General features: G+C 47.0%; 1 protein-coding gene across 10 annotated transcripts in view; it reads right to left on the bottom strand.

Moving 5' to 3' along the window:
* Positions 1–24,893, bottom strand: part of TDRD12 (tudor domain containing 12) — a 167,917-nt gene that overhangs the window by 98,418 nt on the left and 44,606 nt on the right. For 8 of the 10 annotated variants that reach the window (XR_012226999.1, XM_073560834.1, XM_073560836.1 and 5 more), the window contains 3 exons: positions 10,712–10,797; positions 8,638–8,860; positions 691–727 (listed from right to left, as the gene is read on the bottom strand). Coding sequence is in view for 8 of the 10 variants with exons in the window: in XM_073560834.1 (XP_073416935.1) it covers positions 691–727; positions 8,638–8,860; positions 10,712–10,797 (346 nt within the window). In the remaining 2 variants the exon portion in view is untranslated. Of the gene's footprint in view, positions 1–453; positions 657–690; positions 728–8,637; positions 8,861–10,711; positions 10,798–24,893 lie in introns of those variants that run through there. The other 2 variants (XM_073560838.1, XM_073560842.1) reach the window with 2 other exon arrangements.

Genomic DNA, 24,893 nt, shown 5'->3' with positions numbered 1-24,893 from the left:
GACGCCTACTTCCCTCTAGCTCCTGACTACCATATGGAGGTATATGTGAGCAGACGTTTAAAGGGAATCTATCATGAAGTACTCACAGCCCGATCTGTGGATGCATGTTATAGAGAAGAATGATATACGAGATTGTTGGAAAAGATTAAATATAACTTGCAATGTATTAATTGAAATCCCTGGTGTTTGAATGTATGAGTCCAGTGGGAGGTCCTATTAGTAATTGACAGCTATCTGCATGCACCGTCATACAGGGAGGACTGTTAATCACGGACTATAACCGCCCATTGTACTCAAAAACAACAGTGATGTCAATGATTAAAATGCAAAGCTTAAAAGCATATCGGATACCATTTTCAACATGACAATTTCACTTTATATTGGATGCTCCCTACTGGACCTTATGAATGCCCCCCCAGTGTGCACAATAAAAAGAAATAAAATCTTAATTACCTCTGGGACCGAAGTCGCGTTACCCAGTGATCTGCAGGCTAACAAGTAAACAATGTCACAAGATGACTGGGGAACACCGTGCTTGGAGAGGCGCTGGACCGGGAGGTACGTGTACTTATTTCTCATTTTATTGATCACATTAGGGACATTCAAAAGGGGTAGTCCAATAGTGATCAACCCTTTTATGGTGAACCCAAAAGAGAAATAAGCACAGAATAAAAAAAAAAAAAAAAATACCCATACTTTCTCTGGGCAGGGAACTTCTCCGCCACATCTACAAAACAAAGAAGAAATTATACATTATAGGTATATTTTTGATTAAAATATAAATTGCTCTTTTATTCTATAAACTACTGACATGTCTTCGAATTTCCAAGCACTAAATTTTGTATTTCTGTTCAGAAAATGAGAAATGGTCAAAATAACAAAAAAATGCAGTGCTTACAGACCTCAAATAATGCTACGAAAACAAGTTCATAATCATTTAGAAACAACAATATAGGGATTTTTGTGTACTCACCGTAAAATCCTTTTCTCCGAGCCAATCATTAGGGGACACAAACCATGGGTGTTATGCTGCTTGCCACTAGGAGGACAGTAAGTGAACACAGACAAAAGTTAACTCCTCCTCTGCAGTATACACCCTCTCGCTGGCTGGGAATTCCCCAGTTCGGTGAAAAAGCAGTAGGAGCATTAAACAAATAACAACCATAACTCTGTCAAAACCTAAGAATGCTACAGTGAGCCAATAGGCTAAACAGGGTGGGTGCTGTGTCCCCCAATGATTGGCTCAGAGAAAAGGATTTTACGGTGAGTACGACAAAATCCCTATTTCTCCAAAGCCTCATTGGGGGACACAGACAGTGGGATGTCCTAAAGCAGTCCCTGGGTGGGGAGCACACAACTAATACCCCATGTACCACTGGCTCAACACTGTGGTACTGAAGATTGCAGGATTAATCTGCCAACAGCTGCATCCGCAGAGGCCTGAGAATGAATTTGGTAATGTTTTGTAAAGGTATGCAGACTGGACCAAGTCGCAGCCTTGCAGACTTGTTCTGCCGACACCTGGAGCCGAATGGCCCAAAAGGCACCCACTGAGCGGGTACAATGCGCCTTAATACATGCTGGGACAGGTGTGTCCCTGACACGGTAGGATTCCTGAATAGCCAAGCGAATCCACCTGGCTAGCATGGCTTTTGAAGCGGCTAGACCCTTCCTATGCCCCTCAGGAAGTACGAACAGGGCATCTGACTTGTGGAAGGGAGCCGTCCGCGAGTTGTACCGTCTCAGAGCCCTAACCACATCCAGGGTGTGGAGGACTTTCTCATTGCGATGGACTGGTGCCGGACAGAAGCAAGGCAAAACAATTTCCTCATTGAGATGAAAGAAAGACACGACCTTGGGCAGGAAAGATGGGGACGTCCTGTGAAATGCCTTGTCCCGATGAAAATTCAGGAATGGAGGACGGCAGGACAGGGCCGCCAATTCCGAAACTCGTCTGATTGAGGTAATTGCCACTAGAGAGACCACCTTCCAAGAGAGAATAGCTAGTGGTACGTCCTGCAGTGGTTCGAAAGGAGCTTCTTGTAAGGCTCCGAGAACCAAGTTAAAGTCCCATGATTCCAATGGCCCTTTATATAGGGAGGCGCTACATGGGAAACTCACTGAATGAACGTCTACACCTGTAGTTTGTTAGCAATTTTGCGCTGGAATAGAACTGACAAGGCTGAAAATTTGGCCCTTGAGCGAGCCAAGCGCGAGGCCCGTCTTCAATCCGGATTGTAGGAATTCCAATATGGAAGGAATGGAAAACACCAGAGGGGATTAACCATAGTCCTTGCACCACGAGAAGAAGGTTTTCCAGGAGCGGTGATAAATTCGCATGGAAACGGGTCTCGTAGCACTAAACATAGTGGAGATCCCGTCATAAGAAAAACCAGCCTGTGCTAACAACCAGGATTCAACGGCCACGCCGTCAAAGACAGGGCCCCAGAGATCTGGTGGTAAATCGGGCCCTGTGAGAGTAGATCCATGCGATCTGGAAGTCGCCAGGGGAACGTCGGCGACTAGTTGTACTAGTTCTGCGTACGATGGCCGGCGCGGCCAATCTGGCGCGACTAGGATCACTGGTACTCCCTTTGCTCTGATTTTCTTGATGACCCTCGGGAGCAAGGGAAGAGGGGAAAAATGTACGGGAGCGGGAACCGGTGCCACGGCAGAACTAGGGCGTCCGCTCCGATGGCGCATGGATCGCGCGATCGGGCAATAAATTGAGGAACCTTGTTGTTTAGTCTTGAGGCCATGAGATCCACATCCGGAGTACCCCAGCAATGGCAGATCTGCTGAAAAACTTCCAGATGAATAGACTACTCTCCTGAGGCGAGGCCTTGGCTACTGAGAAAATCCACCGCCCAATTGTCTACTCCCGGGATGTGGATTGCAGAGATGGGCGAATGGTTGGTCTTGGCCCAATGGAGGATGTGACTCACTTCGTGCATGGCCATCCTGCTCCGAGTACCCACCTGACGGGTGATATACGCCACAGCTGTGGCATTGTCGGATTGGATCCTGATGGAGTGACCTTGCGAGGAGATGGTGGAAATTGAGTAGGGCTAATCTGATCGCTCGTATCTCCAAGATGTTGATGGGGAGACGTGACTCACGAATTGACCAACGACCCTGTGGTGACGGATCCCTCGCAGGCTGGAAGGGACAGACCCTTGATCAGCAGGTCGTCCAGATACAGCAATACCACCACTCCCCGAGCGGGAAGAATGGCAATGACAGCCGCCAAGACCTTGGTAAAGACCCTGGGGGCGGTGGCGAGTCTGAAGGGCAAGGCAACGAACTGGAAGTGTTCCTCTCGAATTGCAAAACGCAGGAACAGCTGGTGGGATGGGCAAATCTGGATGTGAAGGTAAGCATCTTTGATATCGATGGATGCTAGGAACTCTCCTTTTTTCATGGAGGCGACAACTGATCGCAGGGATTCCATTCGGAATCGCCGTACCTTGACAAGCTGATTAGCAGCTTGAGGTCCAGTATGGGCCGCATCGTTCCGTTCTTCTTTGGAACCACAAAAAGGTTTGAATAAAAACCCCTGAACCATTCGTTTTGAGGGACCGGAATGATGACTCCGTCCCTTTGCGGCGCATGAACGGCTCGAAGGAAGGCTGTGACTGAATGAAAGCAGACGGCCGCCTACTTTGTCAGTGTTCGCCGGATACCGCAACAAGTCATTGAGTAGAGGATCAATGGGATCGGGCTCCCCTAGATTCAGATGCTCTTGGCCTGGGTTTCCAAGAGAGGTTAGGTCTGTAAGAGACCTGGGAACCTCTGCCTCCACGCGGGGACCAACCTGATCTGGAAGAGAAGGTTGTGGAGGACCAGCTGGAGCTGTTGTGAAAAGGTGAAAAGCTTGTCGGTCGTTGATTCCGAAACAGCCGGACAGCCCTTACTCTTCCCCCGGTAGTGTTAGAAATGAGCTGGTCCAGTTTCTCTCCAAATAGGCGACCAGTTTGATAGGGCAGAGAAGTCATCGATCTTTTGGAGGTGGAATCTGCCCGCCAGTCACGTAGCCATAGGGCTCTTCTAATGGAGACTGCATTAGCGGCTGCCTAAGCAGCACAATTAGCGGCATCTAAAGAGGCGTTCACTACAAAATCCCCTGCATGAATTATCTGCCTGGCGACACTGGTTGCCTCCGGAGGAATATTGCTACCCTGGAAGGCAGTTATTAAGACTTCTGCCCAAGCGGCCATTGCCTTAGCCACCCAAGTCGCCACAAAAGATGGGAAAAGTGCCGCTACTGAAGCTCCAAAAAAACTGAGTGAGGTAGTCAATTTGACGATCGGAGGGGTTTCTGACAGAAGAGGCCTCAGAAATGGATAGAAGCGTTTTAGAAGCAAGACGCGATACAGGAGGATCCACCCAGGGGGACGGTAACCAATCCTTCATTAGATCTGGAGCAAAGGGGTAATTAGCCTTGATAGGCTTTTGCCCTGTGAACCGTTTATGTGGCCCATCCCTATGTTTCTGGACAATGTACTAAACTCCGGATGGCTGGCAAATACCCTGCGTACACGTTTAGACTTCTTAAAGGAGATAACGTGTTCCTCAGAGGGAATAATTTTTCTTGTCCAACGTTAGAAGCTTGTTGACTAAGAGAATCAAGAGACTCTTGGTCATTTGGCGCAGCGAACGTTAGGAGAGGGAGAGCAAGAGACAGAGCTCGCCGATGATGAAGCGCGAGCGTGACTAGGGGACGCATCATGGGTCTGCTTTCTAGAGACCTGTGGATCCCTTGAATGAGTACTGTTAGGCGTCGGGTTTATGTAGCTGCACAGCAGAGATCCCGAGCCTTGCATTCAGCAGTCTCCCATTCCTCTCCGGCAGAGGAGGCTGCTCAGCAGACTTGTCGATCCAGGCACTTTGCTCAGACCAGCTCTGTAGGTTTGGTTGCTGCCGCCACCTCTGGTCCAGCTATAGCAACGCATGCTGGTCAGCAGCGAGCTACTCCATGGACTAAGTCCTCCATGGCCATGCACAAGTATAGACTATGATGGCTTATGGTGTGTATGACGATGGATGCATGTATCTGATGACTGACTCATTATGAAACCCCTACACTTAGTTGTGTGTTGTTAGGGCTTAGAAGTTAGAGTCAGCGCCTGTCAGTGGCTAAGCTATATGCCCCAGTGCATCCCAGTCCTCTGCACTGTCTAGCGTCCGACTGTGCCTTCCTGCTCAGGGCACTGTCGTACTGCACCAGGTTGCAGTAACCGCCAGTGCGACGCCGTGCGCACCTCTAGCGCTTTCCTCCCCACCCTGGGTGGTTAGTGGCGTCCGCCGAAGCGGTACTATGAACACTTGGCGCGTTTATATATATTTCTATCTTTTGTTGGCGCAGAGTGCTGATGGTCTAGAGGAGCTCTAGTCCTGTGCCTCTAGGACAGAGCTCTGTGACCGCTAATTAGCACTCACTCAGCCAAGCTGAGTACAAATAGGCTACGGCATTTATTTGGCGGTTGTGCGGCTCTGTGAGGTAACAGAGTCCGCCTCTGTACACACTGGGTGAGGTTAACCCCATGTGCCCCTTTATTGTATCGCCATATCACGTCCGCCATTACCGAGCAGCAGTTAACACGTCTACATGGTGGACCCCGGGCTGCGAACGCACCCAAATACCATCTTTATTATTTGGTGCGTTCCGCCAGCCCCTAACAAGTACGGCCCCTGCTGGTGGACGGTTCCCGGCCATCTACATAGCCCTCCTCGAGCGGTAAAGACGCGTTCTGACTTAAAGAGGATTCCCGGAGGGAGTCTATAAGCATGGTCAGTGACTCCACAGACCGTGATATTGACGCAGCCCACTCAGGGGGACTAAAGGCAGGGAGCACCGTTGCAGCGGCAGCGGATGGCATTTGAGCACAAGCCGGGTTACAATCCGTGCATAACGGATTAGTTTGGGCACTGGGCAAGGCAGTCTTGCAAGTGGTACAAGAGGCAAAGAACGCAGTGTGCTTCTTAGTAGCCCCCTTTTTGCTTCCTAAGATTGAGACAGAGTGCCCCTGAAAGGGTTAAGAGCAGAGCCTGGGCTGCAGCTGCAGGGAATGTGCAGAGAAGGGGTTAAGCTTTGCTCTGAGAGAAGATGCAGCTTACCCGCGGTCCTGATGCTGTGTCTCTGGGAGGAATAACGGTGGCCCTGTAGCGTCGCCAGGTGCTGTCTATCAGTACGCGTGCCCCCGCATCCGTCACAGAGCCTTAGGTGAAAGGACATGGCCCCCGAGACTAGCAGGGCGCTTCTCGTACAGAGCGAGAACTGCCAAAGACGTGGGCGGCGGAGCCAACGGTAGACGGTGCTATGTAAATTGCGGCCTAGTAGGCCGAAAAGCCAGGGACTAAATTTTCGGGCCTACACGCGGTGAGCGCCGGGTGAAGGAAAGAACGGGGGCCGCGCCGGGGCGCCGGTGTACCGCCGATGAGACTAGGTCAGCGCTTCTCCCAGGGACCAGGACCCGACCCCATACCTTCAATCCGGTGCTCGCGCCGGCTGCGTTGTCCAGGAGCCTGCAGATCTCATCCTCCTGGGCGATGTATCAGAGCCGGAGGAGTTCTTAAAGGGGTATACCTCAATCGATCCTTCCTATGGGCAGGGGGATGGAGAGGCCATGGGGCTGATTCAGGGCATCCGAAAGCGCTCCTAAAGTCTTCTACCTGCACTCTGTGTGCTCCTTGCGCTTGCCCTCGTATCCGTGTGGGGAGACCGTAGAGGAACCGTCACCCAGAAGAATCAGGTATGCCCCAGTCGTCGCAGGAAAGGGTACGGGTAGATATACTCCGCGTTCTCGCCTGTTGTTGGTTTGGGGGAGAGCGGGCCGTTGAAAGGAACCGTCGCCCCTTCACTCCGTTAATTAAAAAATATAAATTTACAGAAAATTCAAAACTGAAAATAAAAAACGGTGGAGTCTGAAGCCAGACCCAAGTGCCTCCTACAGACACTAAGGCCTGTTTCACACATCAGTTTTTTGTGTCAGTTAAAATCCGCTAAAATGGCGGAAAGCAGATCCGTTCGTGTAGTGACCTCAACGTTTGCCACAGAGAGAGAGATTTTATGCAGCTGCCAGAAATGATTTTGGGGTTAAAATTCCGCCAAAAGCACTTCTTCCGGGCATGCGCAATTGAAAATGCGGATCCGGCAGTGAAAAAAAAGTTTCATTGTCAGTCCTGTCCGCTCAGCGGACGCCACAAAAATGTTGGCGGATCCGTAAAAAAAACGGATCAAATGGATGCCCATCCGTCAAGATCCGCCGATAATGCAAGTCAATGGGGAAAAAAACGGATCCGCCAAGAAAAATGGCGGATCCGTTTTTTTAGCAAATCGGCGGATCTTGACTGATGGTGACAAACGGATGTGTGAAACAGGCCTAAGCAAGAACTGGGGAATTCCCAGCCAGCGAGAGGGTGTATACTGCAGGGGAGGAGTTAATTTTTTTTCTGTGTTACTTAGTGTCCTCCTAGTGGCAAGCAGCATAACACCCACGGTTTGTGTCCTCCAATGAGGCGTAGGAGAAACTAATGTTTTAACTCAGGAAGAGTTCTGAAATCAATATTTTGTGGAATAACCAGGATTTTTAATCACAGCTTTCATGCGTCTTGGCATGCTTTCCACCAGTCTTTCACACTGCTTTTGGGTGACCTTATGCCACTCCTGGTACAAACATTTAAGCAGTTCTTCTTTGTTTGATGGTTTGTGACTATCCATCTTCCTCTTGATTACATTCTAGAGGTTTTCAATGGGGTTCAGGTCTGGAGATTGGGCTGGCCATGACAGGGATTTGATGTGGTGGTCCTTCATCCACACATTGATTGACCTAGCTCTGTGGCATGGTGCATTGTCCTGCTGGAAAAAACAGTCCTCTGAGTTGGGGAACATTGCCTTAGCAGAAGGAATTAACTGCTTTTCCAGGATAACCTTGTATGCGGCTTGATTCACACGTCCTTCGCAAAGATAAACCTGCCCAATTCCAGCCTTGCTGATGCATCCCCAGATCATCACCGATCCTCCACCATATTTCACAGTGGGTGCAAGACACTGTGGCTTGTACGCCTCTCCAGGTCTCCGTCTAATCATTAGACGACCAGGTGTTGGACAAAGCTGAAAATTAGACTCATCAGAGAAAATTACCTTTCCCCAGTCCTCTATGGTCCAATAATTTTTGCCAGAGCTGTATATACAGGATATAGAGGGGGTACTGTGCAGTATATTTACAGCTCTGACAAAAAAATTAAGAGACCACTGCACAGTTTTATAAAAATCAGCTTCTCTATGTCTAACAGCCATTCCACTCCAGTATCAATTTTGCAGTGATCTCTTAATTTTTGCCAGAGCTGTATGTATGTATACAGTATATAGATTCAGAAGTGCAGACATTTTAGATTTCTTTTCAGTTTCAATTTCTTGCCACAAGAGCTCTGCTTGATGTTTTCCTGGCGCATCGTAGCAGGCCCGTACTCTCTTGTAAAGGCCTGTGTGTCTGTCATTTGAACATGACATGTATCTTATCCTTTGGGTTAAGATATAAGGTAATCCTACAGTATTAGCTAGAGGCATAAACTAAGTCAATGACAGCACAAGAAGGCTGAAATAGAACAAGACATTAATGAATGTACTTTTCTTACCCGTTTCCTGATTTAAAGAATTGCTTTTTTGCTGCAATGTTTGACCAGAACTGCTTACTACCAAGGACTCCTGCTGCTTTTCTGTAAGCGGAATAACCGAGTGTCTGTTTTGCAATATCTTGGTTGAGGCGATGGCAGCTTTGCAGTATTCAATCCTTTGTATGGGCTTTCCATTTTCATAGCAGGCATACTTTTTGGCCACTAGATCATCATTGGCGCAGATCTATGAATAAGCAATTAAGACATATGGTGAGTGCTCATTGTTTATAAAGGGAAGATTTCTATTGAAAAAGATGGAAAATTTCTAAAATTTCCCGAATGAGGTTGTCCAAGTTTGTGACGAAAGTCTGAGGTCACTCCATGTGCACACTGCACTCTGTTAGGATTCTTAGGAGAGGGTGGTCATGTGGCCGTCAGTATGTAATTCAGATACATGTGACCACGTGTCGACTAGACATGCACCACCATGTAATGAGCGAGGTCTAGTCGGAATGTGGCCGGAAGCAGGGCTGTGGAGTCGGTAAGCCAAACCTGCGACTCCGACTCCTCAATTTCCCTTACACCGACTACGACTCCAACTCCACGACTCCGACTCCCACACATATTGCTTATATTTAAGTGAAAAATTTATTGTAGTACAATGTGAACCTCAGACATTTAATCATTTTTATGATCCAATAATCAAGATATTTAGATAGAACAGAATATATATTGGTGTACTACCCGGTTTTCATTCTTTTTGGTACAGATACGATATGGATAGACAGATATGGATAAATGGATAGATAGAGCAGATTTCTAATCTGCTTTTGCTATTGAAAACATTATCTATGAGCTCAAAAACCTCTCAGGTGATGCAGTTTTTTAAAAAGATGATCAGCTTTTGCAGCTGAAAAACGTATCCTCAAAAAACACAGGAAAAACGCTGTGTGTGAATGTAGCCTTAGATCAGGAATATAACAGCCATTTATAGGACATTTCATAACTTTCCCAATCTCCTATGAAAAAATATTCAGCACATCCTGCATTGAATTACTGTACCCAATTTATTATATATTTTAGGAGTCGGAGTCGGTCCATTTTATACCGACTCCAACTCCGACTCCGACTCCACGACTCCGACTCCACAGCCCTGGCCGGAAGTATGCAAATCGCAAACCAGCAGTAACGTGACCACCCTCAGAGGAGAATCCTGATAGCATGCGATGCACACGCTGTGAGGATTCAGAAGTCAGCAGTCACATAAAGAGACTACGGACTTTCATCCCAAACATGGACAATTCCTTTAAGGGGAACCTGTCACCAGGTTTGGCTTACATAAGATACGGCCACCACCTTTCAAGGCTTTTCTACAGAATTCTCTAAAGCTGTAGATAAGCCCCCGATCCGACCTGATAGATAAGAAAAAATAAGTTTTAATATACTCACACGGGGAAGGGGGGCGGTCCGCTGGGTTCGCAGGTCCGGGCCTCCCATCTTCTTATGATCGCCTCCCTCCTGCTTGAATTATGGCTCCCCGGCATCGCGCTCCTGCGCAGGCGTACTTATCTGCCCTGTTGAGGGCAGAGGAAAGTACTGCAGTGGAAAAGGTCAGAGAATCCCAGCGCCTGCGCATTGCAGTACTTTCCTCTGCCCTCAACAGGGCAGATAAGTACGCCTGCGCAGGAGCGCAATGCCGGGGAGCCTTGGTTCAAACAGGAGGGCGGCGATCATAAGAAGATTGGAGGCGCTGGACCCGGACCTGCGACACCCATCGGACCGGACTGCCCCCCAGGTGGGTATAGTAAAAACTTATTTTTCTTATCTTTCAGGTCGGATCGGGGGCTTATCAACAGCATTATAGGATGCTGTAGATAAGCCCTGAAAGGCAGTGGCCGCATCTTATGTCGACCAAAATCGCTGACAGGTTCGCTTTGTTATGTTTTGGCAATCCCATTCACTGCCATAAGATCGGTCTCATATACAGTAGAAGGCCAGGGTAAGTAACTGAGGTATTTAGAAACGCTTGTTTCAGCACATAGCTTAGCACATTCTAGAAACCAGAAATATGCATTTCTTTGCGACATATCCTTACCACTGAATCTGTAGTAGTAAGATAGAGGTCTACAGCCATACATTTGTCTTCCACTGAACAAAGCTGAGCTTCAATCTTCAGGCTCTCTAGAAAGACAAAAAAACCTGATCAAATTGATAAATGTATTCTGATGATACATAATAATGGAGCGTATCCATTATATGCCATCGATATTGGATCATTGGGGGGCTGTCTGGTGGGAAAGTGCCTGAAGAAGGATCAATGCCAGAAAACAGAACAACTTAAAGGGGTTGTCAAAAAATATTTTATTAATTAGAGTAATTTTTATTGAAATTTTCAATACAAAAAGGAAAAACAAAGAAGAAAACAACAACCCGCAATAGAGGTACATACACCTCAAACCCTGCTCTCCCTTTCCCCTCAGTTTACAACCCCAATGCAAAACAATATTTTAATGGTAAAATGGTATAGCTGACTACATATAGTGCCGCTCTCAAAATTGTTACAATAGTACAAAGGAAGATAACAGGTTAATATAAGTCTCAGTTAAAGAGCTACATATCTGAAGTCTCCTTATTGTAAGCCAAATCAAATTATCATGTGATAATCTCTGTCAGAGTCAAATCTTATTCCAACTTTATATCGTCATATCAAGATAGACCCAATCTGAACCTGGTCAGCTCTCTTGACGCAAGACCAGAATGATCAATCCAACATGCCCATATTTTTTCAAATTTGGAAATAGAATCTCTCTTGCGATATATACCTTTTTCCAAATTAACTAGCCAGTTAATTTTGATTACATATTCTGCAATTGAGGGGGTTTGGTGGGGATCCAATACTGGGCTATCAATTTTCTGGCCATAAAAAGCATTCTCGATACAGCTAACTTCCCAGCTTCTTCTATTGGAAAGTCTTCTATATACCCTAGGATACATACAAAGGTGGTTCTGCTCAGCTCAACCAAATATACTCTATTAATAATAGTCAAAGAAAAAAGAAACATCCAGCACTGTCCCTGAGAAAGAAATACCTGCAAAGTCACTTATAACCGCTGTCAGTGACACCTGTAACCCTTGCTGAACGGGTGGCTCTATCCATATGAAGAAAAAACATGAATTATCGTAGTAGAAAAAGACAGCAGGATGGCACTCACCGTTCTCTTGAAATGATTCACTTTATTTCATGTTAATAAAGCATAGGCGTTGGCACGGGAGAAATGCAAAAAGACGGACAACAGCCATTTCGTGCACAATGCACTTCAACAGGTCCCATGCTCAGGCTCAAGGAAACAATAATTTATACCACATGTGTGAACAAAAGAAACTCCACCCTTTACCTGAACGTGTCTTAAAAAAACCCCAAAGTAAAAGAAAAATTAACACAAGCATAATTTACATACACCATATGCAATAAAACTAGCAATCATAACCGCTTCAGAGAAATACGGACATATCCACTTTTTCATTTAGACCCAAAGGACCTGTGGCTTTTCTACAGAGGATCCATTTAGCCTCTATTTGTAAAAGATGTTTTTTATGACTCCCTCCATACTGCGGTGCAGACACCCTTTCAATGCCAGTAAACCGTAATGCTTCCGCATTCCCCCATGTACCTTCCTCATGTGTTCTATAAGTCTAGGGACACCCTTTCCTGTGCTGATGGAATTGAAATGTTCCCTGAATCTTACACAAAGAGGCCGGATAGTTTTCCCAATGTAGAAAAAAACACATGGGCAAAACAATGCATACACTACAAAGGAGGTCCTGCAAGTAATGAATTCCGTGACTTCGTGAAATATAGGTCCCATTTTTACAGTTTTGCCACTTAATTTAAATGGACACCAAGAACAGTTTTTACATATATAATTTCTCTTTGGGGCACTAGACAAAGAATCCGCAGAGGAAAGAGGAGGCCAAAGCGGCAATTTACGAAAAAGGAAGCAGGTGTCTTGGAAAACATAGAAGAGACTGATTCCATGCAAAATTTGGTCATTAATTTAACAGACCGTGTCCTGGAAAAGAGACATTTAGATGTATTGTCCAAGGGTCTTAATTATTGCATTCCTCAGGACTTTAATATGGTTGATTTCCAAATAGATCTTTTCAAAGCACTGAGAAAAATCCATTTGCATAACTCTTTTGCATCTAATAATGCTTCTTCTGAAATCAGTAGTTACCCTGGAGAGATTCCATGCACCATTGGCCCTTTGGGGTTTATGGCTGGACATGGATCGCTAGCGGATATTAGAGATGACGCATTAATTATGATGGATATTGATCCTGTAACTCAGTCTAATGTAACCACCGCACATAATTATGTTCCTTTTTTGGGAGGTTGTAGTTCCTCATACATGCCTCCCATTTCCCCTGGAAATGTGGTAGATGTGTTTGGAACAAAGATAGTGAAGGATTTAGAGGCATTGATATATTCAAAACAGACTGCAAATCTAACTTTGGAGGAAAGACAGGCCATTAAAGAAATTCAGGGCTGGTCAGAAGTAATCCTGCGTTCAGCAGATAAAGGAGGTAACGTGGTTCTACTAAATAAGGACAGTTATGTTGCTGAGGCGAATAGATGGATTTTTGGTTCTTACCGTAAAATCTCTTTCTTGGAGCCTTCATTGGGGGACACAGAATACCATGGGTGTATGCTGCTGCTGCTAGGAGGCTGACACTATGCAAAACAAGAAAATTAGCTCCTCCCCGGCAGTATACACCCACCGACAGGCACTAGGCACCTCAGTTGGTGAGAAAGCAGTAGGAGAAGCAACGGAACACTCTAAACATATGTACTAACCCAACAAGGGACTCAAAGACCCAACACGGTACAAAGTAGACAGGGAGGGTGCTGTGTCCCCCAATGAAGGCTCCAAGAAAGAGATTTTACGGTAAGAACCAAAAATCCATCTTTCTTTATCGCCTTATTGGGGGACACAGAATACCATGGGACGTTCCAAAGCAGTCCCAAGGGCGGGAACAGCAATAAGGAACGAAAGAACAGGAAAGGCTTAGGTCGGCCGGTGCGCCACCGCCGCCTGCAGAACCTTCCTACCAACAACTGTATCAGACGAGGCCTGGGTATGAACCCTGTAGAACCTCGCAAATGTGTGCAAGGACGATCAGGTCGCGGCCCTGCAAAGTTGCAGAGCCGAAGCCTGGTGTTGAACGGCCCATGAAGCTGCCACAGCCCGGGTGGAGCGAGCTCTCACTCCCGGAGGGGGCCGTTTTTCCTAAAGTCGGTATGCTTCCTGAATGGTAGAACGAATCCAGCGAGCGATCGTGGATTTGGATGCCGGAAGCCCTTTCCTGTGACCTTCAGAGATGACCAGCAATGAATCGGATTGACGAAGTGAAGCGGTCCTAGCGAGGTAGACACGCAAGGCTCTAACAACATCCAGCTTGTGGAGTGACTTCTCAAGAGGGTGAGAAGGAACCGGACAAAACGATGGAAGAATGATATCCTCGTTGATGTGAAAGGAGGAAACCACTTTTGGCAGGAAGGAAGGAACGGGCCTGAGGACCACTTTATCCTGATGGAGCACCAGATAAGGAGAACGGCATGACAAGGCCGCTAACTCAGAAACTCTTCTGATGGATGTAATGGCAATCAAAAAGGTAACCTTCCATGACAGAAGTGACAAAGGAATGTCCTGGATGGGCTCAAACGGCGCCTTTTGGAGAGCGCCCAGAACGAGATTGAGATTCCACGGTTCTATTGGTGAATGATGAGGAGGAACCACATGAGCGACTCCTTGGAGGAACGTCTTAACCTGCGGTAAGGAAGCGAGCTCTCTTTGAAAGAGGATAGACAAGGCAGAAACCTGGCCCTTCAGGGTACTGAGAGACAGACCCGAATCTAAGCCAGATTGGAGAAAACCCAGTATGGACGGAATGGAAAAAGCCATTGGAAAAACTTTTTTATCGTCGCACCAACGGAAAAAAGCCTTCCAACACCTGTGGTAAATGCGGGAAGAGGCTGGCTTCCTGGCTTTGATCATCGTCTGAATCACCTGGCTGGAAAAACCTGATTCTTTTAGGATTGCGGCTTCAACAGCCATGCCGTTAAATTCAGAGACCGAGAATTCTCGTGGCAAAGGGGGCCTTGCGAGAGAAGATCCGGATGGTATGGAAGTTTCCAGGGAACATCCGCGAGCATGTTCACCAGTTTTGCATACCAAGGCCGTCTCGGCCAGTCTGGAGCCACAAGAATTACTGGAACGCCTTCCGATTTTATCTTTTTGACCACTCTTGGGATCAAGGCAAGAGGTGGAAAAAGATAAGGGAGTTGGAACTGGGACCACGGAATTACTAGGGAGTCGCAAGCGACGACTAGAAGGTCCCTGGACCTGGCTACGAAGCGCGGAACTTTGTGGTTCATCCGAGATGCCATGAGGTCGACGTCCGGAGAACCCCAGCGCTTGCATATCTGATCGAAGACTGAAGGATGGAGAGACCATTCGCCTGACGCTAGGCCTTGACGACTCAAAGTCGGCAGCCCAATTTTCCACCCCTGGAATGTGAACGGCGGAGATTGCTGGGACGTAACGTTCCGCCCAGCGCAGAATCCTGGCCACCTCTGACATGACTTGGTGGCTGCGCGTGCCGCCCTGATGGTTTATGTACGCCACAGCCGTGGCGTTGTCCGACTGAATGCGGATCGGCTTGCCGACGAGAAGGGGTTGCCAGCGAAGAAGGGCCAGAAAGATCGCTCTGATCTCGAGCAGATTGATAGGAAGAAGAACTTCCTGTGGGTTCCAGCGTCCTTGAGCCGTCCTCTGGTGAAAAACTGCTCCCCAACCGAGAAGGCTGGCATCGGTGGTGATGACTTGCCACCAAAGTGGGAGGAAGGACCTCCCTTGGAGGACTGATGAGGACATCGTCCACCAAGTGAGGGATTGCCTTACTTTGAGAGGGAGGAGAATGGGCCGGTCCAAGGACCTCGTCGTCCTGTCCCAGACTGAAAGGAGGGACAGCTGAAGAGGACGAAGGTGAAACTGTGCAAAGGGCACTGCTTCCAAGGAAGCCACCATCTTCCCCAGAACTTTCATGCAGAATCGAAGGGGAATGGGTGTTGGCCGTTTGAGGGCTCGAATCCCTTTGACCAGAGCCGCAAATTTTTCCCTCGGAAAAAACACCCGGGCCAGGTTCTTGTCGAACTCCATGCCTAAAAAGGTCAGACGCTGAGTGGGGCTGAGAACGGACTTTTCTTTGTTGATTAACCATCCGAGACGGTCGAGAGTATCCAGGGTTATCTGAAGACTTAGGAGACAGTCTTGACGGGACGAGCCCTTGATTAAGAGATCGTCCAGATAAGGGATGATGAGAATCCCTCTGGATCGAAGGATGGCCATGACCGTCGCCATCACTTTCGTGAAAACACGGGGGGCCGAGGCTAGGCCGAAGGGAAGAGCCGTGAACTGGTAATGATTTTCCTGAATCGCAAACCTGAGATTTCTGATGCTGCAAGCAAACAGGGATGTGAAGATAGGCATCCCGTATGTCCACAGAACAGAGAAATTCTCCGGGCTCCATTGAGGCTATCACCGATCGAAGAGACTCCATTTTGAAATGAAGAATCTTCACGTGGCGATTGAGCAATTTGAGGTCGAGGATTGGCCGCAGGGAGCCGTCTTTCTTCGGGACTACGAAGAGATTTGAGTAGAACCCTGAAAACCATTCGTCTGAGGGAACGGGAACAATCACTCCGGTGGAAAGAAGGGAGGAGACGGCCTGAAAGAATCCTGGAATGTGGGACCGTTGTCTTGGAGGTCGAGACTGGAAAAAACGCCTGTCTGGAGGGGACGAAAATTCGATCTTGTAACCGGATGCGATGATTTCCCTGACCCAAGCGTCGTCGACAACCGACAGCCAAGCGTTCATGAAAAAGGAAAGTCTGCCTCCCACCCTGGAAAAACTTCCAGGTGGGGGTGCCCCGTCACTTGGAGGCAAACCTACCGGAACGGGCACCTGAGGATCTGGAGTATTGTCCTCTAGATCTCCAGCGGGGAGCGGGCTTGTAAGAAGGTTTCTTCTGCTCTCGCTCCCTAGATGCGGAAGGACGCTCTTGCTGGACAGATCTCTCTGTGGACGAGAACGGACGAAAAGGCCTAAAGGGCCGAAAACCCTTTCTATTAAAAAGGCGTCTTGGTCGAGACTGGGGGAGAGAAGTACTTTTACCCCCAGTGGCATCGGAAATTATTTGATCCAGCTTGGCCCCAAAGAGCCTAGAACCATGGAAGGGCAGATTGGTGAGCGACTTTTTTGAGGTGGTATCCGCGTTCCATGACTTTAACCAAAGAACTCGGCGTACAGCCACTATATTGCTGTTAGCCCTTGCTACGCAACCGGCCGCATCCAAGGAGGCGGCTAAAAGGTATTTACCCGCATGATTAATTTGATCTGCTAGATCTGCCAGCTTGTCCTGGGGAGCCGCCGCTAAGATGCCCCTGCGAAGAATTTTAGCCCAAGCTGAAATGACTTTAGCCACCCAGGAGGAGGCGAAAATAGGGCAGAGGGAGGCGCCGGAGGCCTCAAAGATAGACTTCGCCAAAGATTCTAACTGTCTGTCTGTTGGATCCTTAAGCGATGCACCGTCTGGAAGGGACAGAACCGTCTTAGAGGCTATGCGAGAAACTGGAGGGTCCACTTCAGGGGCTTTGGTCCATTTAGAAAGCAAATCAGCCTCAAATGGGTACAGAACATCTAAATACCTGCGGCCCGAAAAGCGTTGCTCAGGGTGCTCCCAATGTTTGGCTAGAGTAGTATCAAACTCGTTGTGGTTTGGAAAAGTTTTGGGTGGGGGCCTTGATCGTTTAAATGGAACAGAACATTCCTGAGGAAGGGGCCTGTCCTGCTTAATCTCCAGGGTTTGGAAGATAGCTGAAAGAAGACTATCGACCATATTTCGTGTTTTAGACATGTCATCTGCTTCTGAACTAGATCCTGATTGAGGATCATCATCTGACCTAAGGTCGTCTACTGAAGGAGACGGACATCTGGGTGAAGCAGATGGGCCTAGCGAGCTGGAAGACGAGCCCGATAGGAGACGCTTCCTGGACATCCTACTCAGCCTGTCCCTCTGAAGGTCGCGGTCAGGAGCGGACGACTCACCTTGAGAGGTGGTCGGAGCAGCGGTAGCTGTAGATAGCTGAGGCAAACGTTCTAGGACCTGGACCAGGGACTTTGGTCAGATCGGAGACCGACAGACATAGCTACGGCCCATTCTGGGAGAGGAGAAGTGCCCTCATCACAGGAATCTGTGTGCTCCTGAGAGGCCGACATAGCTGAAGGACTGCAGGATGGGCAGAAAGGCGATGGCTGACCCGAAGCCCACTTCTTTTTACAGCGCGCACAGGCGTAATGAGTAGCGGTGGGCCTGAAACAGAGTTCCCCTGCAGGGTTGGGCATAAGGAAAACTGCGCTGAATGGCCGCGGGAATTGGGGAAGAACTGCGGAGGAGGGCTAATATTTCTGCATAGACAGAGCCTACCTAGTTCCGGCGAGCAGCAGGAACGCTGAAGTGTCCCCCAGGCAGCGCAGAAAGGCAGGACCGAAAAAACAGGAAATGCCTGATGAGGTGAGCGGTGGGCGGAGCTTAGCGGCTGAGCCGCAATTGGATCTGACAGACCAGAAGAGAAAAAGGAGCCCTGTGATGGGCTAAAAAAAGGCGCGAGGACAGCGCGCTCAGAAAGAGGAGGAGGCGCGCTGAGAGCGGGAGCTGTAAGCGAAAGTGGAAGTCCCGCAGCCCCGTGATGGAATCGCCTGTGAGGAGAAGTGTGCGCGCAGAATAGAGAATACTGCCCAGCTGTGAAAACGGGGAGAGAAACCCTGTATTCAGCCCCTTAAGCTAAGTGGAGAGGCGCGCGGCTAGAGAGCGGCGCCCGTCAGGCAGGGAGAGGGGCGGGAGATTCAAACAGCCTGATGTGTTCGGCTGTTCAGTTTTCCACCGATGTGCCTCTTGGTAATGCTGCGGGCTGGAGGGATCGTACAGGCACTTACCTGACGTCCCTGAAGAGGATGACCACAGGGGCCTCTCACAAGGGTAGTGGTAAGCCGCTGGCCGCTGTCCTCTGTACCCGGACCCTGCAGAAGACGGCATTAACCTCTTGATGGCGAGGAAAAACTTGCGATCGCCTTCTTCCTCTCAGCCCTGTCCCGAGAGAGGGGTGAGGAGGGGGATTTGGCAAGGACCAGCCACCTGTCCACATCCCATAGCACCAGAAGGTGATATGGAAAAAGTCCTGCCAGCGTACTGAGAGGTGCGATGTGGGATCAGCCACACTGCTCGCTCAGCCGCCTGATATGGGAAAGCAGGGTGAACTTCCACCCTGTTTCCCGACTTGAATCTGCAAAACAAAAGACAAAAAATTAAAAAGTTCCACAAGAACACCTAAAGGAAAGAAAGGTTAATTGCGGATCTGGGAAGATCCCGGTCCACCTCCTACAGACACTAAGCACAAACTGAGGTGCCTAGTGCCTGTCGGTGGGTGTATACTGCCGGGGAGGAGCTAATTTTCTTGTTTTGCATAGTGTCAGCCTTCTAGCAGCAGCAGCATACACCCATGGTATTCTGTGTCCCCCAATAAGGCGATAAAGAAAGGCAGTTATCCGTTTCTTCAACTTACTGTGTCTTAAAAAGTGATCCCACCAATAGATACAAAGAAGAATTGCGGTCTCTTTTAAGACAACAGGTCCAGAATAATGTACTTTCAAAACGTAAAGCTGAGAAATTGTTTCCAGAATTTCCGAGAAAGCCTCATTGGTATCATATACCTAAAATACACAAGTCCATTAATAATGCTCCAGGCCGCCCTATAGTGTCTGGGATAGGGTCTCTCACGGAGCCCCTATCCCAGTACATAGACTGGCTTCTGCGTCCTCTCCTCAAGGAGATTCTTCGTACATACAAGATTCGAAAGATTTTGTGACAGTTCTAAAAGAAATTGATTGGCAGGATAATTTCCAGATGACATCCATAGATGTGGAAAATCTATACACTAGAATTCCACATGAGGGTGGAGTAGACGCAATTAGACAAGTGCTTTTGAGTTCTGATAGAGATCTGGGAACCATCAATTTCATCATAGATGGTCTTGATTTTATTCTTACGCGTAACGCGTTCCAATTTGACAATGTCTGGTATAGGCAAACGGAGGGTACAGCGATGGGTACGCCCGTAGCGTGCACCCTCGCTAACCTGTTTTTGGCAGTTTTGGAGGAGAAAGTAGTTTATGCGGTCACCAATCCCTTTTTGAAATATATAAAATTATTTATTCGCTATGTGGATGACATTTTCATTGTGTGGGACGGGTCAAAAGAGGATTTCAATTTATTTGTGGTGTTTCTTAATTCACATAATAATATGAATATGAAGTTTTTTTTGAACCAAAGATTTTTTATTATATTCAAATGCCGTTTACATTACATGCAGGCAAAAGCCTATGCAAAATCCAGAACATATACAAAAAAAAAAAAATATACGACATTCGAGTTACCCCCTTCATAAGAAAGCCCCCCTCCTCCCTCCTCCCTCGCCCCCCCAGCCTAATTACCATAAGACATTCTCAATAAGGTTGACTCTACTGCAACCACTTAGACCAAAGTTTTTCAAAATGCACCTCTTTGTGTCGTCGTCTATAAACTCTTTCTTCTAACCGAACTACATTGTTCACTCGTACAATAAATTCCCCAACCGTCAGGGGCTCGGCATCGATCCATTTTTGTGCGATCAGTTTACGGGCAACATATAAAAGTTTTGCTATAATTGGCTTATATGCATTTCCCACAGACACTTCCTCCACATACCCCAACACACACGTTATGGGGTCCCTTCCCACTCCACATTGGTATATCTTCTCAATTTGTTCAATAACCTCCCCCCAATATGAAGAGAGTCTTGGGCAGGACCAGAGCATGTGTAACATTCCCGCGGGCTCAACTCTACATCTTGGACATTCCGCATTGTCCCTCAGGCCCATTTTTTCCATAAGTTCCGGGGTTTTATACGTTCTATGTATGATGTACAGCTGCGATATCCTACCCGGTTCACTCAATGAAAGTTTGGGTATATATTCTAATATAGTGTCCCATATTTCATCTTCTATCTGTCCCACTTCCCTCTCCCATTTAGCTTTTGCCTTTAGGGGAAACCTAATCATGTGGGAGTACAATAGGTCCCGGTAAATGGTGGAAATAACTCCCCTCGTACCCCCAGACGCACACACATAATCCAACACAACATCTTTTTGTACCGTCATATGTATCATATGTTTCTGTGCCTGGAATGCATGCCTGAGACCGAGGTATCGAAACTCCCAGCTGCTCGAGAGCCCAAACTCCTCTTTTAATACAGAAAATGGCTTGATTTCCGTCCCCTCCAGTAACTGCCACATATATTGCAATCCTTTCCTCTCCCAATCACCAAAATCCTTCAATTTACACAGTTCTGATAGGCTTGCATTATCCCAAATAGGCGTGTATGTCGTCAATTCCCCAATTCCTCTGAGACTCTTAATATTTTGCCATATTTTATGCATTAACCTAAAAGTAGGTAGTCCTTTTCCATGACTCACAAAGCATCCCGCCTCCAGACTCTGTATTAATATTTTTTTATTGGTCAGTTGGGCCAAAATTTTTCCCATAACATTTAAATTTCCCTCCTCTTGCCAACCTCTGAAGTGCTGCCCTTGCGTTGCTATAAAGTATATCCATGGGTTTGGTGCCGCCAGCACTCCTTCCTCCTTCCCCCTTTGGAGCACTTCCAGTTTAAGTTTTGCTTGTTTTTTCCCCCAAATTAGTTCCCTAAAAATAGTATTAATTTTATAAAATCTTCTCTTTGGGATCCACACCGGGGTATTATGGAGAATATACACCAACTGAGGCATCATTATCATTTTAAGTAGGTTCGTCCTCCCTACTATTGACAATACTAGTTTACACCATGCTGTCATCTTGGCTTTAAGTTTAACTAATAAAGGATCCAGGTTTAATTCGAGAAATCTAGATATAGGCATTGATACCCATATTCCGAGGTATTTAAATTCATTAACTACTTTCAGCTGTCCATCCACCCCACCTATATGTGGACATGCCAATTCCCGGTCAATCCCCATGATACATGATTTGTCCCAATTAATTCTCAATCCGGAAAAGGATCCAAATCTTTCTATAAGGGCCATAACCTTAGTCAACGAATCTCCCCCATCTTGCAGAAAAAGGAGTATGTCATCTGCATATAGGGCAATTTTTTCCTCCAGATTCCCATATCTGAAGCCCTGTATTTCTGTGGAGTTACGAATTTTAATCGCTAATGGCTCCATCGCCACCGCAAATAGCAACGGCGATAAGGGGCATCCCTGACGAGTTCCTCTGAACAACCCAAACGACTCCGAGGTCTCCCCGTTAATCCTAATGTACCCCCTTGGATCCACGTATAATAATTTAATCCAGGAAATAAATCTATGTCCGAATCCCATTAACTTCAATACTGCCCATAGATAATTCCACTCTACCCTATCAAATGCCTTTTGTGCATCCAGCGAGGCCACCACCCTTTCCCCTTCATTATCTGCCGGGAGTTGTATATTAAGAAAGAGTCTACGTAGGTTAATGGCGGTAGATCTATTTTGTAAAAAACCCGATTGGTCTGGATGTATCAATTTTTGAACAACCCCAGACATTCTTATCGCCAACATTTTAGCTAATATTTTAACGTCTGACGTCAATAACGAGATGGGTCTATAGGATTCAACGGATGAGGCATCTTTCCCCTCCTTAGGAATAACCACAATTACGGCCTCCCTCATAGACCTCGGCAAAGCCCCTCTCTCCGCTGCATTTTCAAATACCTCCTTAAGTTTAGGTGCTACGACCTCTATTAGTTCCTTATATGCTTCTCCCGGGATACCGTCAGAGCCAGGTGACCTATTATTTGCCAATGACAGAATAGCCTTCTCCACTTCCTCTACAGTAAATAATTCTTCCAGATTCTGTTTATCAGTATCATCTAACTTGGGTATCTCTATCTCTTGTATCTATCCATTTCTTGTTCTCTAACCCCCAATTCTGAGGTATATAATTTTACATAGTATTCCCGGAAACATTCCAATATCCCAGAGGTGGCTTTATGAGTTACCCCATCCTCCTTGACAATTTTATATATCTGTGTGGACCCTTTCTGCGCCGCAGATATCACTGACAGTAAGTGTCTCACCTTTTCCCCTTCGTCATAGAACAGTGCTTTCTGGAATGCCCTTTTCTTGTCTATCCCTTGTAAATATAACTTATTTACTTCTTCTTGTGCTTCTTTTAATGCCTTTTTAGTGGCGATACTGGGCCTACGTATCATTTCCTCCTCTGCCCTGCTCAATCTGTCTGTAGTCTCTTGGTTTACCTGTCTCGTTTGTGTCTTACGTCTCGAAATATCTCGTATGAATAGTCCCCTTAAATATGCTTTCATGGTATCCCACACTATAAGTGAGTCAGCAGAACCTTCATTTAATTGGAAGAATTCAATAAGATCTTTTTTAATAATTTCCATATTAAGACATTTGAGCCATTCTGGATGTATTGTCCCCCCTACTCTCCTCCTTTTTCCCACTCCCAGTCTCAAACTAACTTCAATTGCCTTATGGTCGGAGATAACTCTCTGTAAATATTCCACCGTCCCAACTATTCCGTCCATGCCCCTGTTACCTAATGCCAAGTCTATGCGCGATAAGGCATGATACGAGGACGAATAACACGAAAAGCATTTGTTCCCCTCATTCCGCACTCTCCATAAGTCTATCATACCCATCTCACTAACATATGTCCCGAATGGAGTCATCCTATCCTTCCTGGGGTTAATTCCCCCGATTCCCACACGATCCCAATACTCGTTCATGACATTGTTAACGTCCCCTAATATTAACACCGGACATTCCCCTCCCCTCCCCGTCCACTCAAAAATCTCTTGTAGTTTCTTTTTCGAATATGGGGGTGGAATATAAAGTGCCACTATAATCACACATACACCAGAAATTCGGCATCTCAGGGAAACAAACTGCCCATCCCTATCTACGTAAGATTCAATTTCCTCGTAGTGAGCATGAGAATGTATCAGTACAGAGACTCCCCTCGCGTAGGCCGAATACATAGAGTGATAGGCCCGGGTAATCCATTTTTTCTCTAGCCATTTTTCTTTTCCTTTAATCAAGTGAGTTTCTAGTAAACACGTAATAGCTGGATTGTGCTTTCTAATTTCTGCCATGACTGCCGCTCTTTTACTTGGATCTGAAACCCCCCTCACATTCCAACTTAGAATTCTTGTATCACCACTCATTATGTCCTATGAACATCAGTTGTAGTCGGTCTCTTGTAGTCCCTTTATCACATTGCAGTATGAAAACTCTCCCACAACATATCCCCCCCGATCCCCCCCGCCCCCCCTCTCCCCTCCTTCCCCGTATAACAGATTCTCTCTCTCCAACGAGAGAGGGTGCAACTGGCACCTAGCTACTGTGAGCCCTCGAATAGCCACTGAACCTCCTTCACTTGGGCGTACATCGCTCCCACCGTCACATACAAACATGCCCAATAGGCCACATAACTTTTTCTAACATGGATAATTCAATAAACATAAAAAAAAAAAACCCAGGATCTACGACCCAAAAATAGATCTAAGTACCCAGGCGTCGCGGGGCACAGATTCAAAAATAGAGAAAAAATGTCCGAAAAATTCTTCTTCAGCCTTTTCCTTCTTTCTCAGCCCTTAGTTTGGAGTGGTTGATTTCCATCCACTTGACGGCCTCCTCTGGGGTTGGAAAAAACTGAACAGACCCCAAAGCTGCTATTCTCAGTTTGGCGGGATATAACATAGAGTACTTCACTCCCAGCACGCTCAGTCCTTTCTTGACCTCGCCAAATTTCATCCGCATTTTCTGAACCTCTGCTGAATAGTCCGGATATATTTCAATACGGCGTCCATTAAATATGAGGTCCTCCTTCTTCCTAGCCTCCTGGAGGATAGTCTCTCTATATCTGCAGTTAAGTATCCTGGCCAACATTGTACGGGGGGGCACTACCCGGAGGGAGGGGTCGCAGGGGAACGCGGTGTGCTCTCTCTACCGCAAACACCCTGGAGAGTGTGTCTCTGCCAATTTTAGATAGGATCCATTGCTCAGTAAAGTCAGTGGGGTCGTTACCCTCTACTTTTCCCGGGAATCCCACAAATCTAAGAT

Source organism: Dendrobates tinctorius, unplaced genomic scaffold (genome assembly GCF_039654945.1).
Source record: "Dendrobates tinctorius isolate UK_male_01 unplaced genomic scaffold, ASM3965494v1 ptg000307l, whole genome shotgun sequence".
In the NCBI taxonomy this organism is placed as follows: domain Eukaryota; kingdom Metazoa; phylum Chordata; class Amphibia; order Anura; family Dendrobatidae; genus Dendrobates; species Dendrobates tinctorius.
Note: the sequence above shows the minus strand (reverse complement) of the source record. Positions and strands in the feature narration are given on the sequence as shown.